Here is a 17,121-nt window from a genome sequence, read left to right as displayed (position 1 = left end):
GCAGTTCCTCCGCAAGCGGAAGCTGTCAAACCCGAAGCTTGGCCCCTTCCACCACCGCAGCCCCTCTGACATCTTCCTGCGTACGGTGCGCTCCATGCTGCCCCGCTACACCAAGCGCGGCCAGAAGGCGCTGCGCCAGCTCGTCGCGTACGAGGGCGTTCCCACGAATGTTGTGCGCACCGGTGGCCGTGTGGTGATCCCCCAAGGCGCAGCGTCACTACTGCTACCGCGGCGAGCGTCCCTACACGGTGCTGGGCAACATGTGCAAGCACGTTGGCTGGAAGTACAGCGATGTGGTGAAGAAGCTCGAGACTGCCCGCGTGGAGAAGGCAACCCGCCACCACAAGAGGACGGAGAAGCTGCGCGTCGCCTGGAAGACCGCTCGCAAGGAGGCCCTTGCAAAGGTCTCCAAGAACAACCTGCAGGTGCTGAAGAAGTTCGGCTACGCGTAAGTTTCTTGGCGGCTTTTCTCATTCGTCCGGCACTCGTGGTGGGTTGGGATTATGCGATGGTGCATGAAGAGAGCCCAAAGTTTCACTCAATTCATTTTTCTCATTTCCCTCAATCTCGTTTTTCTTTTGTTTTTTTTACGCTTATTTTTTAACTCAAAAAAAAAATGGCGGTTCATCCCGTGACGGCCTCCATTGCCACTGTTGGGAGACTCGCGTGCCGCACAAAGTTCGCTGCCCCACCCCCAGCAAGGGACTGCGGCAAAGACTCTTCTGCTTTTTCTTTTGCTCCTTCGGGCGGCGGGTGGGCCGTCTTTCGCCAGTTGCTTGGAAGGAGCGGAGCTGGGGTTGATCTCCCTCCGTGCCATCTACACCGAATAAAGCGGTGGGAGGCGAACAGGTAAAAGAGGGAATTAGTGAAGTCGAAAAGTCACACGCCGCATGTCTGCCCACGCCGGTCCGTCGCTTGGAGCCAGTGGGGAGGAGGAGAAGGACCCGCGGCGTATCCTGTCGTGGGAGGAGTACCGAGCCGAGTACGTGAGACAGCAGAGGCTGCGGTACCAGCTGCAGCGGGAATCCAATGCAAATACTGAGAATGACGCGGAAGCGTTCTCCCCCACTGCTGCTGCTGCTGCTGCTGCTGCTGCTTCGCCCCAAGAACGGTGGGAGCAGGGACAAGCGCGGAGGCAAAATCTTGCTCAACAGCAGCAGCCACAGCCACAGCCACAGCCTGCCGAAGCGGGCATTGACATCTGGGCCAGGATTGAGCTTCGCCCTGGCGATGTTATAACCGTTGTGCGAGTATTGGGGCGGGTGTTCCTGGCGACCTTCCTTGTCTTCAGAACGTTCTCCGTGTATTACTTTTTTCTGACGCTTCTGATTTATATGGGGTGGCGCGCGGGGCAACGTGCGTTGGGGGCGATAAGGATAGAGCGTGAGAACCGAGATGCTGCGGGGAATTTATTCCGGGGAACGGCGCACCCTGAGGCGCAGCGCCGCCACCACCACCGCCGCCAGCGCGTCTCCCTGCCCCGGAAGGCGGTGTACATCTTCACGCGCTGCATCACGTCCTTCCTGCTGAGCCTTTCGCCGACGTACTCGGTGGAGCAGTTGGAGTCGGAGCTGCAGGAGGACGGCATTGTGGGCCCGCACCTTCACCAGGACTGACCCACTGAGAAAGAGAGAGAGAGAGCCGTGGGTGGTGCCGTCGCCGCTTACGGAACTGGGCGCTCATGTGTGTGGGTGCCTCGCGCGACCTCTGTGCTTCTTGACTCTTGCCGCTCCTTGTAAAGAGAAGTAACCGACGACAACAAAAAGAAAGTGAACTCGCAGGGATGCACAGTACAAGTTTTCTTCCTCTTCTTCCTGGCGGCTGCCTGCGCACCGCAATGCGTCTCCTTTCGTGGGTGCCCACCAGCACCACCCTCCCCCTCCTCGCTTTCTCTCTCGCTCCCCCTGTGGGGCGCGACGCAACGGGGCAGGCGTGCCGACACACCCGCACACGCACACAAGATACATAACGTCACCTGCGCAACGCTGAGGGAGAAGGAAAAGAAAAGAAAAAAAAAGGGAAGGGAGACAAGTAGTCGGTGGCGGCGCTGCAGAGACCCCGGAAGCGACACACACAAAAAAAAAAAAAGAATTGGGACCCAGAAAAAATGACGCTCGGATTACAAGGAGAATTTACTTTTTTGCATGCCCTCCTCTCCTTCGTCGTTGGCACAATAGCTGTCCTTTTCTTTCGCTTGTTTCTGCGCAGCAGACAGCACCTTGTGGAACTGGCACCTGAGTTTGTCTTTGTTCCACGCGGCTACACACTGGACGAGCTGAGCGAGTACGATGGAGTCAAGAAACCGCTGGCGTTTGTCAGTGTGCGGGGGGTTATTTACAGCTGCTCCACGGAGATGTACGGCCTCAATGCACCCTACAACGCCTTTGCCGGCCGCGACAGCTCGCGGCACTTGGGCAAGGTGAAGGTTGGGCGGGAGGAGTCCAACGCGGATTGGACGACGCTCTCGGAGAGCCACCTCGCCGCGCTAAAGGACTGGGAAGAACTACTGCGCAGCAAATACGTGGCGGTGGGGTGGATCATCCCCTCCGAGGACTTCACCAAACGAGCGGAGGCGTTTGAACCGTAGCTGCGGTTCATTTTAGTTTCCTTTTTTTAAATTGTGCAATCAACTTTTTGGCTATTTTTTTTGTTTTTTGCTTGCTTGTTTGTTTGGTTTTTTGTTTTGTTTTGCTGTGCTGCATTGGCGGCGCCGGTGGCGACGCCCCACAAGTGAACTGCCCCCCTTTTCCTTCATTTTTTTTTTGCATTTGCTTCTCCCTCTCTGTTTCTTTTCCTCCGCTCATGGCATTCCGCCGTTGGGGGGGGGGCGCAGGCCAACGGAGAGGTGCCTTTCCTCGAGCGAGGAATGTCCGTCGACGTGTTGACGCCGGAGCCGGCGGCCCCCGTCACCTGCCAGCGTGGCGGCGACGCGGATTCCTCGCCAGGCACGGCGGACGCGACTGAGAGCTGCGGCGGCTCCTCCTCCAGGGACGACAGCAGCGGCCCCTCGCAGCTGTGCAGGCGGTGCGCCCACCCGCTCTTCCCCGCCGCAGGGCAAGAGGAAGGCGAGCTGAGCCCCACGACGTATCTGTCAATCGTGCGTCGCCTGCAAGCGAAGGTGCACGCGCTACAAGAGGCACTGCTGGCGTCTAGCCAGTGCGCGTCTTTGCTGGACTCCCTCAGGCGACCGGGCGAACTGTCCACGACGGAAGTGCCGCTGCAGCAGCCACGAAACTCCGGGGAGGGGAACGTCACGCGCAGGATGCGCAGCGAGTGGTTGCAGGCGGTGGAGGCGAACAATGCCATCACCTCGCTCCAACATGTATCATCGCAAATAGGTCCAGAGAACTTCAACGCCTGGATGAGTGGAACTTCGCTCAACTCCTGGAAGCACCGTGGCGTCGCCCCCGCGGCCCGCGTCCACCTCAGTGCCTGGGAAGACGCAGGGGGGGAGGAGGCTGCGTCCCGCGCTTTGGACCCAAAGGAGGGACGCGTTTGTGGTGCCACCAAAGCGCCGGCAATTCCCTGCGTTGCGGTGGATCCAGTCATACTCGTGGATATCACGGCTGTGATGCACAAGAACGAGTCGCGGTCTCCTGCCGCGGCGTGCGAGGAGGATGTTTCGCGGGTCAAACTGAACGCCGACGCCGAGCATTTAACGGCGGAGAATGTGCGGTTGCGGGAGGAGGCCGCTGAGGCGCGGCGCGCGTTAGAAGGTAGAGAAGAGGAGGTGCGGCGCCAGCAGGTGGAACTGGCGGCACTGAGCCAAACTGTAAAGCAGCTGCAGGAGTGCAACAGCAAATTGCAGGAGGCGTGCGACGCCATGCAACGGCGGTGCGACGACGCCACCGAGACGGCGCGGGCCTCCGAGTCGAGGTTGAAGAAGCTGACCGCAACGATCGATTCACTTGAGGCGGAGAGCAAAAAGAGGGGCGCCGAGTGCGCGGCGGCCAGGCGTGAGACGGAGGATGCATGGCAGGAGGTACGGCGGTTGGAGTCCGCGCTGCGCGCGTGGGAAGTGAAGGAGCGTGAACTGCAGCGGCTTCGCCTGTTAATGCGCTTCTCAGAGCTGAAGAAGGACAGTGACAGGCTCACTGTCATTGCGGGGGAAATGGAGTCTGCCGAGAATGAGCGGGACCGTCTCCGCGAGGAAAACAAGCGTTGCCGTGAACTCCTCTCGGAGTATCGCAGGCGACTGGAGGTGGCCGTGGCAAACGCCGTCAGGCCTGCGCCCGCGACCGCCGCGCCGCAGTGTCCCTCAATGCGCGACTGTGAGGTGCCGCCGGTGCCGGAGACGCTCCAGGCGACCGTGACGCGGCCGCGGTCGGCTGCCGGAGTGCGCGGGCCGCGGCGGCCGAGCGTCGCGTCGGACACGGCCGGGAGGAAGCGGAAGAAGTCTGTGCCCCATCTGCGGCACCGCCGCCCTCCATCCGAAAGACACTCGCTGGGCTTTGCGTCGCTTTTCCCCGGAAGTAGGAGGGGGCAGTATTTTTTTGGCGACGGGGACGACGGCGCCAGCTATCCGCATGCGCTGAGGAAGTGACGCGGCCCCGGCGCTCGCCTCCTCTCACGACGCACGCTGCGCCGTTGAACCGCGCCACCACAGCCGCGGCATCATTGCCAATTCAAATGTAGAATACAACTTTTAGAACATGACGTAGGGGGAGGGGTCACCGGAACGGAGCCGGTTAGACGTTACGGCGCAGGCAACTTCGCTTGCTCCGCGATGCGCTTGCTTGGTCCTTTGCCCTGCTTTATCTATTTCCCTACACTCTACACACTTCACTCTCACTCACCTTTTACTTGTGGAAGATCTAATTACTGCTTTTCAACCCCGTTTACACACACGCACACACACAAAATATGATGACGCTGATTATTGTTTCTGTCATTGCATGACACAAGTAACGATGGACGGCATTGGCGTCTGTTCTTTCTATATTTCCTCTTTTCTCTTTGGTTGCTTATGTATAGGGAGATAATAGAAGTTTCGGGCGGAGTGCTGAGGCTGCCTAGCATGTTTGCCAGGTGAGACAAGTGGAACGTTGCCAAGCTGTATCTTCATTAAACCTTTCTTTCTTCCCTGTGGCGCCGCCTGCTGTCTTGCTTTTGTCAGAATCGTGCTGCCGCTGTTCTTCTGCTGCCTCCTGCCGCCTTCCTTTTGTTTCGCCTTTGCCAAGCCGCACCACCACTGCCCCTGAGCAGCGAGGGGGGGTTACGCGCAGACGGTGCGTCTCTGCTATCCTCTGCTACACTGTTCTATTATCTTTTTCCCCAAACTGTGCCTTTTTTATCGCATTTTTCCCTCCTATTTTTCTCCTACTTTTCGCGGCACTTTCTCGTGGGCGCCGTGTTGTCGCTTTTTCACAGCAAGTTGTGGACGTCCCGTCACTTATCACGTTGACCGTTCATCCCTCTGCCCATCCCGCACCGGGGCGGAGTTGTCCCTCACGTTTGGCTTGCCACAGACTGAGCTCCGTGGGCGATGGGGCTCCCCAGCGCCGTCGCGGGGTCGCCGCCCAACGCCAAGGCGGGCAACAGCAAGGGCGGGGAGGCGGCATCTAGAAACGTCCCGGACGGGCCCGCCTCGCCCGCACAGAAAGTGCACGACCAACGCGAAGAGAAGTGTTGTCTGCAGCAGGCCGCTCATGACTCCGCGGGCACGGCGGCGCCTGTCCTGGGTGGCTTGGGCGCTCAGTGTTGGGCAGACGCCCCACCCGCGACAGCCGCCCGGAGGCCGCTGGGGGCCGTTCATGGCTCTGGCGGGGAGGCGGAGGACAGTAAAAAAGTAGAAAAGGCCGTGCACCGAGACCCCAGCGAAAATGGTGCTACTCGCGCCGCTGGGTCGACGCCTCCGTGCCCGGTCGAGCTTTGCGCACGGGCACGGGGTAATGCGCCAAGCATCCCAAGCAAGATTGCATCAGCGTTGAAGGCATTGGGGGCGGCAAAGGTCGATGCTGCTGCGGAGGCTGCGGTGGGCCCCGTAGACGTCACGAAGAAGGCAAATAAGGAGAAGGTAAGCCATGCGGAGCTGGCAGACACAGCAGCCGCAACAGCGAGTAGGCCAACGGGGGCGGGGGCGGCGGCTGCGGTGGACACGGGTGACGAAGGCGGTGGCCACGGTGGTGGCTTAGACAAGCCGGAGGGCAATGCCGCAGCTGTAGCAGAAGCCAAGGATAGCGGGGGACAACCAAAGGAAGATAATTCTACAATGCCACCTCAAAAACAGGTACAGCAGCAGAATCAGCATAACCAGACAAAGCGACATACGGTGGTCACGACAACCGAACATGCGGGCGGGGGCTTCCATGGGCGATGTGTACCCGTTGCTCACACCAGTAGTTCCACGGCTGCGGCCACGCCGGAGAACTGCGCCCGCCCCGCGCTGGCCCTCAGTCTTCACTTAGTTGCGCTCTACAAGAGGGTGAACGAGATGTATTGTCGCCAAAGACGTTTGGAGGCTCCCGGTCCAAAGTACAACAACGGGTTTGACGATAAGGAAGGGCACTACCTTGTGTTGTCCGGGGAGGAAATACTCAACCGGTACACAGTCCAAGAGGTGCTTGGCAAAGGCAGCTTCGGCACAGTTGTCCGCTGCTACGACGAGAAGCGGCGTGAGAACGTCGCCCTCAAAATCACCCGCCACGGTCTTAGTTTTCGCACGCAGGCGAAGCTGGAACTAGACATTTTGTTGAGGCTAAATGTTAACCCACGCCTCAACCAGCTTGTTGTGAAACTCTTGAAGGTGTTTGACTGGCAGGGGCATCTGGTGTTGGTATTTGAGCTGCTCAGCTTTAACCTCTACCACCTTATTAAGTGCACCCGCTACAACGGCGTGACGCTGGACTTGGTGCGCAAGTTCGCCTACCAGTTGGTGCAGGTTCTCTACCAGCTTGAGCAAACCAAACCCAGCGCAGTCATTCACTGCGACGTCAAGCCGGAAAACATTCTTCTTAAAAATCAAAATCGTAGCGGAATACGTCTAATTGACTTTGGCTCGGCGTGCTACTCCAACAAGGTTGTTCACAAGTACATACAGAGTCGCTATTATCGTAGCCCGGAGGTCATACTGTACCTGGAATACGGGACCGCCATCGATCGGTGGTCGTTGGGGTGTGTGCTGGCCGAGCTCCACACCGGTGTGCCGCTCTTTGATGGACGGACCGAAGCCGCACAACTGGCCCGCTTTGAGGCCATGCTTGGACCGCTGCACGTGGACATGCTGCAGTCCTCGCCAAAGTTAGACAGGTTCTACACGTCGACAGGGAACGGGTACCGACTCAAGGAGCAGCCTCTGCCACGGCGTTCTCTTGAGAGTGTCTTGGGCGTCACCACCGGCGGTCCTCGTGGCTCGCGGAAAGGAATGCCGGGGCATAGCGAGGAAGCCTACCGCCAATTTCATGATTTTCTTAGTGGACTGCTGAAATATAGGCCTGCGGAGCGAATGAGCTGCTATGATGCGCTGCGGCACCCGTTCATTGAGCCACTCTGGCTGGCAGACCACCACCACCACCAGTAGCAGCAGCAGCAGCAGCAGCAGCAACAGCAACAGCAACAACACTCTCGAAAATCGCTCCCGCCACCGCCGTGACCGTCGCCGGTCTTTTGCCTAGATGAGACTAATTGACGCATAATTCCAGGCTGTGTGCGCTGGTATGCTCGTTGTGTGTGTGTGTGTGTTTTCCTTTTCCTTTTCCTTTTTTATTGGTGCTGTTCTCCTGTTACCCCTCCATACTTCCGTCTCATCCTTTGCACTTAACATTGTTTCCCGTGGGAGTCTCCCTCCCCCCCCCCCAACTCGGGTCCTAACGACGAGTTCTGCAATCACAGCTTCCCGCGAAGGCACGCCCATCGCTGGTGCGTGCTTTCACACACAGACACACACTCCCAGGCGTGTTGGGGGGCGTGGGGGGACGAAAGCGTGCACCAACGAGGCAGCTGTCATGGGTGGCACGAGGCGGGAATGCCACATGTGTCGCACTCTGTAGCATTATATAATATATATGTGTGTGTGACTGTGTGCGTGTGCGTATTTTTGGGAGGCGGAGTGCGGAACTCGTCTATGTGAAGCTTATTGCAACCCTCTCCAACAAAGACAAGCTCAAATGTAAGTATTGGAGGAAGTTTATTGGTGCGCATTCACTGGATCCCTCCGCCACATTCCTTGTTGCTTCCACTCTTCAAGCTGGCTCGCTGCCCGGCTGCGTGCGGAGGGGTGTGCAAAGCGAAGGGCGGGGAGGGGGGAGGGGGCGCTCGCGTGCGACGAGCAAGCGAGGCGTCTAATAAAAGGAGGAACGAGTGGGAGGGAAGAAGTTGTGCGGAGGGAAATTTTTCCACGCCAATGCATAGCTTTTTTGCGTGCGTGTGTTGTTTGGTCTTTTGTTTGTGTTTCTGGGGGGGCCTGCGAGGAGGAATTGTCGTGTCCCACACACTCCTGCCGCGAGCAACGCTAATTGACTTGCCCGCTGCTTCATTTTATGGCTATATAAGCCGCGCTGCGGGGCAAACTCTGAGCGCCCGACCAAACCCTTTCCGCCCCGCGCGGAAGGTGGCCTAAAGCGCGACTTTACGATCTCGATTTCTTCAGTGTTTTTCTGTTTTTGTGGTTTTTTCTCCTTATGCTTAGTGTGGATGCTACGGGTTTGCTTTTTGTCTCGGCTGTTGGTTACCGCAAGCAACATGTTGCGGTTCTTCTGAACCAAAAAAGGGAGGGAAAAAAAAACGTGGAACGTAAACTATAAAACTCCCTTTTCACTCTTCTCACGTTCTAGTAGGGGGAAAAAGTAGGGCTTAGGCTACTCTCTTGATGCTTTCGCCGTGCGGGCACGTGCGTGCGTGGATGTTCTCTCACTGGAGAGGGGGAGGGGGCCGCCCCACGACAGTGTGCGCAGGCGAGAAAAGCGAAGGGCGTAGCAGCGTCGGGCGTGGAGGAGGTGTGGAGGCTGTGTAGCGGGGGAGAGGCGTGTGCGTGTGTGTGTGTGTGTGTGGTGAAGCTGCCCTGGCGCTGCTACAGAGTGCGAAGAAGGCCTACGAAATTATTGTATTAAAGCTGCACATATGTGCATGTATGTGCGTGCCGACGGGCCCTTGCAAAGCCTTCCGCTCCTCATTGCAGCTGCGGCTCCGTCCCTCGCAACCCCGGCTTGCGGATGGTGTGCGGAGTGGACGGCTCGCAAGTACATTCCACCACCCTTCATCGCCGTCGCTCTTATTTATCTTCCTCTGCCTTTTTTTTTTCTTTTGCTCTTCCTGCTGCCCACCTGTGCCGGGCGTCGAGAGGTGACTAGCCGCGGCTAGAGTGAACGCGGGACCACATCGCAGCTAGAAAGGGGCCCAGTGCAGCAAAGGAAGGGCGATATTAGGAGTAGTGTATTCCAAGTAGATCCAGCTACGTTACAGACTACAGCCGCATTGCTTCTCCGTCTCGTGCCAATGCCGGCCAGCACAAAGAAGAGCAAGGGCAAGAATGTCATCCATAATAACAATGACAGTAACATTAACAACTCCCTGAACCATAAAGGCCACGCTGGGAAAGATAAAAAGCAGGCTGAGAATGACGAGTTTGAAAAGGTCCTGGCGGACCTCAGCAAGGCCACGGAGGCCGCAGGCATGCAGCGGGCCAAGATGACGGAGCGTGATGAGAAGCGGCGAAAGGAGCGTGAGGAGCGGCACAAGAATATCGCTGCGAAGAAGACGGAGACGGAGATGGAGTTTGATATGATGCTGCGCCGCAAACAGCAGAAGCAGCAATTCCAGGACCTCCTCCAGCAGCTGCTAGCCGCCCAACGTGTCCTCCTGGATGCGCCGAACACAGATTTCCACGGCGAAACGGTGACGGAGAACCCTCACTTTGACGTGGCGGTAGGAGAAATGCAGGGCTGGCGCGCCCACATGGAGGATGAGCACCTGGTGGACGTGGCATTCCCCACGGATGCGCCCAATAGCAAGGAGGGGCTCTTCTGCGTCTTTGACGGCCACTCGGGGAGGGAGTGCGCCAAGAGGTGTCGGGAGCTGATCCCCAAGGCGGCGCGGAAGTACTTCACGCGGGCACCGGAAGAAAACGCGAGCACCACGGTGGACTTTGAGAAGGTCTACCTGGAGGTGGACAGCACGCTAGAGAAGGAGTTGACGGACGGCTCAGGCTGCACGGCAGTCACCGTGCACGTCACGCCGGACGCCATTACATGCGCCTCCGTCGGTGACTCTCGGGCGGTGCTTTGCCGCAACGGCGCCGCCTTTGACCTTTCCAACGACCACAAGCCAGAGAATGCGCTGGAGCGCGCGAGAATTGAGGCCGCAGGAGGCTCTGTCTCGGAGAACCGCGTGAATGGTCAGCTTGCGATGAGCCGGGCGATGGGCGACTTCACGTACAAGTCGCAGAAGAACCGTGATCCGATGGAGCAGCACGTCATCGCCGTGCCGGACGTCGTCAGCACCCCGCGGCAGGCCGGTGACGCCTGGGTGGTGTTGGCCTGCGACGGCATTTTCGACGTCCTCGACAATGACGAGCTGCTGGAGTGCGTGCTGGTCAAGAAGCACCAGGGCAAGAGCAACGTGGAGATATGCGAGGAGATTTGTCGTGAGTGTTTGGCGCCACCGGTGGAGGGCGGCGGGCGCAGCGCGCGCGCCGAGGGCACAGACAACATGACCATCATGATTGTGGATCTTAAGTGAGGCCGGATGCAAGCGCGCGCACGCGACTCGGTGTGTGTGTGAGAGAGAGCGTGTGGGTTTGCCAATAGGTCTGGGCGTGGGGGCAGGGGGAACCCCCCAATAAATTTTAATATCGCAGAATCTCTGCTCCACCAATGAGGCTCCATGGCGCGAATGGGGCGTGGGCGGAGCAGGGGGGCATGCGGAGAGACGCCGGTGCCCAGCGCAGAAAATTGGGGAGGGAGCCGGAAGCAAAATACAGATGGATAAAAAAAACGAATACACACAGAGAAGACGACTAAACAAGGGAGACGGGTGGGGGAGGGAGAAATGGCGGTGTGTGTGTGTGTATGTATGCGTGTGCGTAGCTGGGGCTAGCGACGCTGCGCACCGTCAAGGGTGGGGGAGGGGCGCGCTATATACACACCTCTCCGCACATCCTGTGTATAGCCACGCAGGCAGGCAGGCAGGCAGGTACGTGTGTGCTGTCACGAAATAACAAACAGATATATATATATATAAGGAAAATGTGGCAGCAGCTGCAGCAGCGGCACGAAAGAGGGATGCGAGACGAAGAGGGTTGGCGGATGGCGTCGCATCAGCCAATGGACGTCTCTCTCTCTCTCTCTCTCTCTGTGTGTGTGTGTGTGTGTTGCTGTCGGCCTGCTCTGCGTGCGTGCCAAGGGCGCCACGCGAAGACGCGTTGCAGACAACTACAAAGTCCTTTGATTAACGGGATCTGTGTGCCGTGGAAGTCGTCCCGCCTTTCCCTTCCCTCCGGGGCTTCGCGCGCACGCTACTGTGCCCATAGGAAAGTAAAGAAAAAGAAACGGGATATACACGTGGGGTTGTATGGAACTGTCTGCTCCTATGCATAAAATTACAGTCGTATTTGTACTCTCATTCTCCTTTGCAAAGGCGCGTGTTGTAACCAAATAACTTCTCTTTTCTCCTCTAAGAATAACAACGACGCAAGCGCAAAGAAGTGGATTATGTAACGAGTTGGGAGCGGAAAGTTTTCTTCTTCTTTGCTGTCGCTGTCGTTATTGTTATTGTTGTCGTTGTTGTGCTTTTTTTTTTCCTTTTGATGTGTACCACACACGTTACGCTTTCACTAGAGAAGTACTTTCACGGTGGTTGATTGTGCCATGACGTACGCAACAATCTGCTTGGCGTGTTCCTCCGTCGCAAGTGTGTGCCAGTGCACTTCTACTACTAATACTACTACTAGTAGTAGAAGTTGTGCTCCGTACGAGGTTTGGGTTTATTGTCACCATCGGCGCTTCTTGCCCCTTCCCCTTCCCTCCCTCTCGCTGGGTGCGTTTGTGTGTGTGTTTTTCCTTTTCGCTTTCATTGGTGTTGTCGCTTTTGCATTTTTCTTGTGTTTTTTTTTCGTTTTTGTTTTTGTGTTTCTCGGTGCGTTTTTGCTGCGTAAGCCTCTTTGTCTCCGCGGCTTCCTCCGGGGCGTGCGCGCACGTTAGATCCGGCTGCTGCGGAGGCCATGCGGGTAGCTGCGGCCTACGGCCTGGAGCTGCAGTCTCGATCGATCGCGCCGTTTTACCACCCGTCGAATGGGAACATCGAGTCCCACCGCTTTCTTGTGGGGACGTCTAGTTTTGCGGGCGACAACAAAATTCACGTGCTCGAGTACCAAGACGAGACGCGGCTTCTCGAGTGCTCGACCGTGTGGTTCCATGAGGAGGAGGTGTTTGGCCTGTGGAGCTCGCCGTCCTTGACGGAGCCGAGCCTGTTTGCGGCGGGCTCGCCGGGCACGACGCGCGTCTTTCAGGTGCCGGAGTCGCTCGCGTGGGAGCTGCGGGAGGTCGCCGCCTTTGACGTGGCCGCCTCGCAGGTGCTGTGGGACCTGGACGGGCTGCAGAACGAGCTGCGGCTGACGTCGCAGGACACGCTGCGGGTGTACGCGCTCGGCGAGGGAGGCGCCGGGAGGGAGGCGGCCCGCTTCCGCATCGCCGGCGACACGCGGATCAGCTGCGCCGCCCTCGACCCCCACCACTCCTCCGTCTGCATGGCGGCCTGCGAGAAAAGCGGCCTGCACCTGGTTGACACGCGCAAGCGGCACCCCGAGCCCATCGCCGACACGGCCACCCTGCATGGGATGGGGCAGACTCGCTGCGTCGACTTCAGTTCCTGCCAGGCAAACCGCTTTCTCACCTCCGGCGATGACGGGTGCGTGCTCTGGCACGACCTGCGCATGAGCGGCACGACGTGCTCCGTGGAGCGGCGGCACCACCTGCAGGCGCACGATCACGCGGTGCCACGGGCACTGCTGAACCCCTTCCACGATGAGCTACTCGTCTCGTGCGGCTGCGATCACACGCTGAAACTGTGGGACAGTTCGAAGCGCGGCGGCGACCACGAGCCTGCGATTTGTCTGAAGAAACTCGCCGACTTCGGCGACTCCGTCGTCGATGCGTGTTGGAGCAGCGGCACGCCTTGGGTCTTTGCGGGGGTCTCGTACAACGGCAAGGTCCTCGTGGACGACGTGCCGAAGGAGAAAAAGATGGCGATTCTCCTGAACGATGGATGAGCACAAACGAAGACAAAAAAAAAACGAAAAAAAAGGAGGGAAGCACAACGTGTGAGTTTTTCTCTTTTTTTTTTCTCTTTTTCGGTTCCTCTCTCCTTGTCGCCTGCAGTTGGTGCGTTGCGTGGTGCCGTGGGACTCCGCACGCCGTGCGGCGATGGCGCGGTGACGGCTGGGCGCGAGAGGAACCACCGCATGTGCCTGCCCCGCACGTCTCTTGAGGCTTGCGTCTTTCCCTCGCCTTTTTGTTCCACTGTTTTTTCTTTGTTGTTGTTGTTGCTGGTGTTCTTCTGCCTCTGCCCTGCGCCGCGCACGCCTCCTCTCTCTCTCTCTCAGTCGCTCAGACGCTGCGCAGTGGCGGTGCTCGGCCCGATGGCGAGGGACAAGGCGAGGGGGACGGCGCCGCAGGAGCGGTGCGAGGGCCCCAAGGAGACCATCGCGGCCCTCAACGAGATGGAGGAGAACCTGCGGCGACTTGGGTTGCGCAGTGAGGCGGGCTCCACGACGGGCGACGCCCTCCAGGCGGGCGGGGCGCAGAATTATGTGGCGTCCATTCGAAAAGCGAAGGAGGAGGCCGTGAAGCTACGCCACGAGAAGGAGTACCGGCAGTTTGCGGCGGAGGAGCAGAAGCGCGAGAACGAGATGATGCTCTCTTACGCGAACAGGGAAAAGGCGCTGCGGGAGGTCATCAAGAAGGCTCAGGTATTGCTTGCGCAGGAGACGAGCTCCGCCCGCGACGCCGTCTCAGGCCGCGACCAGAAGCAGGCGGAGCAGTTCATACGGGCAGAGGAACTGCAGCGGCAGAGGGTCCTTCGTGGCCGCCTGCATCAGCCGGCGAAGGGGCCGGAGGCGGGTGTATTTCCCATTCAGCAAACGATGCCAGCCGCGTACGATGAGGTGCGGGTGATGAAGAAGCAAGCCAAGGCCGCTGCCGTGTGGGAGTATTGTCACATCGTCGCCTCCGGCGTTGCGGAGTTGGCCATGCGGGTGGCGGACAATGTCTACGCCCTCGGCACAGAGAACGGGGTCCCCGTGCTCCGCGTGCCCCGGGACCTGCCCAAGTCGCAGTGGCGTGCGTGGGTAAATGAACTGGTCTTTGCGAAAACGGTGTCGCGGCCAATGAGCGACGTGCTCGCCGTGACGCCCCTGCGCGAGCTCCGCGACCCCGACTACAAGAGCTCCTCCGCGCAGAGGGAGGAGGGTGTCTGCTCTTCCCGCAGGGGGAGCGAGCCGAGCGGGCGCACGGCGTCGGAGCCGGTGCGGGACGTCACCCCCTACGCGGACAGCCACGCTGTCGCCACAGACGCGGCGGCGGAATACCTCCTCAGGCGCCTGGTGGCGCGGCAACGCAACTACGAAGCCAACCTCGTCACCCGTAGCGTGGAGGATGCCATTGCGCTGATCAAAAAGTACGAGAAGCGGCGCCTTTGCGCCGAGTTGGACGAGCTGCGGCGGAAGCATGAGCCACAGTGCCCCGAGGAGGTCGCGCCGGGCTGGACGCATCGGCTGCCGCCCGCCGGGTGCTTTTTGTACGGCGATGAATTAAGTGGATTAAAGAAGTTTGTCGAGGCGGCCTGCGGCGAGGCGGCGCACGAGGCAACGCAGGCCATCCCGCCGCACCGGCGCCGCGGCAGCGCCACGGCGGCGACAGAGACGGCGCGGGCCATGGTGGAGTCTGAGGGCGGGAAATGGGAGAGCGAACCGTACCGCGTCCTCACCCCCGCGACGCTGATTCGCACGCAGCAGTCCTCCGGCCAGGGCGGCGGCGGCGGCGGCGGCGGCGGCGGCTTCGGTGGTGGCGGCGGCGGCGGCGGCAACTTCGTGACGTCCAGCTCGAAGAACGTGCGGGGACTCGCCGCCGCGGCCTCCAACGCCGCACGCGCAAAGGAGGGACGTCCGCCGGAGGAGCTGACGGAGTCGAACCCGTACATCGACGCCCTCTGCGAGGCGCTGACGAAGGAGCTTGCCGCGGTGTATCAGCATAATCTTCAGCTCGTGATGCGGAGCAGCGCCGCCGCGATTGAGCCCAAGTTCCCCGCCAAAGGCACGCTGCGCACCCTCTTCCTTGTGGGATTTCCCGAGACGGAGGCGTTTCTGCGCACGCTGCAGCAAAAGCTTCACCTCGCCGTGGAGGCCGTAGAGCAGGAGCTCAGCAAAATCCTCCGCGCAGAGGAGACGGCAGAGGAGCCGTTGGTTTCCCAGTCGCCGGCCAAGGGGCGGGGCGCCCAGAAGGGGGTCAGGAGCTCGCAGGATGCGGCGGCGTCACACAGGAAGGTCACGAGGCCGGCGCAGTCTGGTGCCGGGAAGCGAGGCACCGGTCGACTCCCCGCGACGTGGAGCGAGGAGGAGACTGTGCCTGTGCGCCCTCGCGTGTACCCGCCGCTTTGCCTTCTTGGCATCTTCCTGCAGTACGACGTCCCCTCGCGCTGGAGACGCATGCAAAACACGTGCGGGCGCCCACCCCAGTCTTCTCCAGAGTCGAGGGGCCAGAGGACGGTGGCCATCGAGGAGGAAGCTGGCGACCCCGCCCCCGACTGGACCACAGAAAAGCTGCACCACGAGCTCATTCAGCAGGACAGAAAAATGCGGAAGCTCTGGAAGACGTGGTGCACCAACGTGTACCGGATCTCCGTCTCGCTTGATGCAGAGATGCCGCGGTCCTCGTCTGCCGAGAAGCAGAAGAAGCGTCCCCGCCCCTCATTTCCAGCCAAGGGGAGTGAACCCCTGCCCCTACACCCAACCTCCCTGGCACCCGCCCCGTTGAACACGTTTCCGAAGGTGCTTTTCTTCTGGCGCAAGGAAGATCTCACGGGTGCGCTGGGGTCGAGCAACGCCGCAGAGGCCATCATCGCCGCCATCAGTGTTGTCCTGAGCCCCACCCTTTACTCCGTTACGAGGAATGATCGTCTCGTGCGGGGGCAGTTGGCGACTCCGTTGCAGTTGGGCGACTACCGTTTTCTTCCCGCCGCACTCGCGCAGTTGGTGGAACACCAGCGGCGCTTCCAGGCGCGTTGGAAGTGGCAGACGAGCCCCTACGCACAGGCGCTGACGTCGACGCTGGGCCCCTCGTCGTTACATCCGGCGTCCCTGCCACCGCTGCGGACGGTGTCCCCGGCCTTGTCGTCTACGCAGTTAGCCGCGTCAGCGGCGGCGAAGGCGGCGTGCTTGTTGCCGGCAGCAGGCACCATTTGCGGCAAAGAGAAGAGCGTGGCAGTGGAAAACATGGTGTTTCTAGAGACTGAGATGCACCGAGTTTTTGCATTTTTTTCCTGGATCTCTTGCAATTCATTACGCAAGAAGCGTTTCCTCCATCGTTGTGGGGGACGTTGCAGCACCCCAACAATGTCGTGGATCCAAACACCAGCACTGGAGTGGAAGCCTTCAGTCGCACGCTGCACTTTCTCTCCATCGACGCCAACTATGACACTTCGCGTGAGGCACTCCAAACGTTACTGGTGGATGGCATGGCTAAGCTGAGCGGGGTGTGTGCGTTGCTGCTTCACTGCGTGCTAGACTCGGCGCTGGAGTCCATGGGGGAGGCCCTGGCCTCTCTGTGCTTCTGGGCGCGGGGTCACATGTGCAATACTTCCGCGCCGTGCCCTGACGCGGAGAAGGCCCCCGTCCCCCCGTTCCCGAGCAACGCGCCCACTGCCGCTAATAGCCTCAACAACACCGCGAGGGAGGAGTTGGAGGCGGCAGTGGCGGGGGCGGGGGAGGGGGAGGGGGCGGGAGCGGGAGCGGGGGAGGAAGGAAGTGCGGCAACGCCCAAGTGCAGCATGTCCGCCGACGCCGCAAGGAAGTCCTTTTTTGACTCCGTCTCCCGCCTCAGCTTCGAGAAGGTGCAGACGATGGTGGGGCTCCTGGATGGCCAGACGACGTCCTTCAACGAATTCCAGCAGGAGCTGTGGGTCTATGCCTCCCAT

General features: G+C 59.8%; 9 protein-coding genes across 9 annotated transcripts, besides 15 other annotated features; all 9 read left to right on the top strand.

Moving 5' to 3' along the window:
• On the top strand, positions 1-604 carry Tco025E_06230 (60S ribosomal protein L13a; the record flags this gene model as incomplete). The annotated part of the gene is made up of 1 exon (XM_029373110.1): positions 1-604. A coding segment is annotated over one exon (604 nt), but the record flags the coding sequence as incomplete, so codon positions are not given.
• Positions 605-890: 286 nt separating this feature from the next.
• On the top strand, positions 891-1,616 carry Tco025E_06229 (uncharacterized protein; the record flags this gene model as incomplete). Its single annotated transcript, XM_029373109.1, has 1 exon — positions 891-1,616. The coding sequence occupies one exon, from the start codon at positions 891-893 to the stop codon at positions 1,614-1,616; it is 726 nt and encodes a 241-aa protein (XP_029226767.1).
• Positions 1,617-1,622: 6 nt separating this feature from the next.
• Positions 1,623-1,641: a microsatellite.
• A 230-nt stretch (positions 1,642-1,871) lies between these two features.
• Positions 1,872-1,906: a sequence feature (G-rich).
• A 201-nt stretch (positions 1,907-2,107) lies between these two features.
• Positions 2,108-2,587, top strand: Tco025E_06228 (membrane-associated progesterone binding protein 2; the record flags this gene model as incomplete). The annotated part of the gene is made up of 1 exon (XM_029373108.1): positions 2,108-2,587. The coding sequence occupies one exon, from the start codon at positions 2,108-2,110 to the stop codon at positions 2,585-2,587; it is 480 nt and encodes a 159-aa protein (XP_029226766.1).
• Positions 2,588-2,642: 55 nt separating this feature from the next.
• Positions 2,643-2,689: a sequence feature (A-rich).
• Positions 2,690-2,742: 53 nt separating this feature from the next.
• Positions 2,743-2,796: a sequence feature (A-rich).
• A 70-nt stretch (positions 2,797-2,866) lies between these two features.
• On the top strand, positions 2,867-4,543 carry Tco025E_06227 (uncharacterized protein; the record flags this gene model as incomplete). The annotated part of the gene is made up of 1 exon (XM_029373107.1): positions 2,867-4,543. The coding sequence occupies one exon, from the start codon at positions 2,867-2,869 to the stop codon at positions 4,541-4,543; it is 1,677 nt and encodes a 558-aa protein (XP_029226765.1).
• Positions 4,544-4,840: 297 nt separating this feature from the next.
• Positions 4,841-4,859: a microsatellite.
• Positions 4,860-5,485: 626 nt separating this feature from the next.
• Tco025E_06226 (putative serine/threonine protein kinase, putative,protein kinase) lies at positions 5,486-7,519 on the top strand (the record flags this gene model as incomplete). The annotated part of the gene is made up of 1 exon (XM_029373106.1): positions 5,486-7,519. The coding sequence occupies one exon, from the start codon at positions 5,486-5,488 to the stop codon at positions 7,517-7,519; it is 2,034 nt and encodes a 677-aa protein (XP_029226764.1).
• Positions 7,520-7,642: 123 nt separating this feature from the next.
• Positions 7,643-7,680: a microsatellite.
• Positions 7,681-8,004: 324 nt separating this feature from the next.
• Positions 8,005-8,031: a microsatellite.
• A 931-nt stretch (positions 8,032-8,962) lies between these two features.
• Positions 8,963-8,990: a microsatellite.
• A 442-nt stretch (positions 8,991-9,432) lies between these two features.
• Positions 9,433-10,674, top strand: Tco025E_06225 (protein phosphatase 2C; the record flags this gene model as incomplete). Its single annotated transcript, XM_029373105.1, has 1 exon — positions 9,433-10,674. One exon carries the CDS (start codon positions 9,433-9,435, stop codon positions 10,672-10,674), a length of 1,242 nt encoding a protein of 413 aa, XP_029226763.1.
• A 315-nt stretch (positions 10,675-10,989) lies between these two features.
• Positions 10,990-11,019: a microsatellite.
• Positions 11,020-11,101: 82 nt separating this feature from the next.
• Positions 11,102-11,128: a microsatellite.
• A 137-nt stretch (positions 11,129-11,265) lies between these two features.
• Positions 11,266-11,288: a microsatellite.
• Positions 11,288-11,306: a microsatellite.
• Positions 11,307-11,681: 375 nt separating this feature from the next.
• Positions 11,682-11,744: a microsatellite.
• A 114-nt stretch (positions 11,745-11,858) lies between these two features.
• Positions 11,859-11,889: a microsatellite.
• An 85-nt stretch (positions 11,890-11,974) lies between these two features.
• Positions 11,975-12,065: a sequence feature (A-rich).
• An 89-nt stretch (positions 12,066-12,154) lies between these two features.
• Positions 12,155-13,201, top strand: Tco025E_06224 (WD40 repeat protein; the record flags this gene model as incomplete). Its single annotated transcript, XM_029373104.1, has 1 exon — positions 12,155-13,201. The coding sequence occupies one exon, from the start codon at positions 12,155-12,157 to the stop codon at positions 13,199-13,201; it is 1,047 nt and encodes a 348-aa protein (XP_029226762.1).
• Positions 13,202-13,570: 369 nt separating this feature from the next.
• Positions 13,571-16,675, top strand: Tco025E_06223 (uncharacterized protein; the record flags this gene model as incomplete). Its single annotated transcript, XM_029373103.1, has 1 exon — positions 13,571-16,675. One exon carries the CDS (start codon positions 13,571-13,573, stop codon positions 16,673-16,675), a length of 3,105 nt encoding a protein of 1,034 aa, XP_029226761.1.
• A 53-nt stretch (positions 16,676-16,728) lies between these two features.
• Positions 16,729-17,121, top strand: Tco025E_06222 (uncharacterized protein; the record flags this gene model as incomplete). The annotated part of the gene is made up of 1 exon (XM_029373102.1): positions 16,729-17,121. A coding segment is annotated over one exon (393 nt), but the record flags the coding sequence as incomplete, so codon positions are not given.

The sequence above is a fragment of the Trypanosoma conorhini genome (assembly GCF_003719485.1).
Source record: "Trypanosoma conorhini strain 025E chromosome Unknown Tco_14.4_contig_00408, whole genome shotgun sequence".
Classification (NCBI taxonomy): domain Eukaryota; phylum Euglenozoa; class Kinetoplastea; order Trypanosomatida; family Trypanosomatidae; genus Trypanosoma; species Trypanosoma conorhini.
The sequence above is the reverse complement of the archived record's forward strand: the minus strand, read 5'-3'. Positions and strand labels throughout refer to the sequence as shown.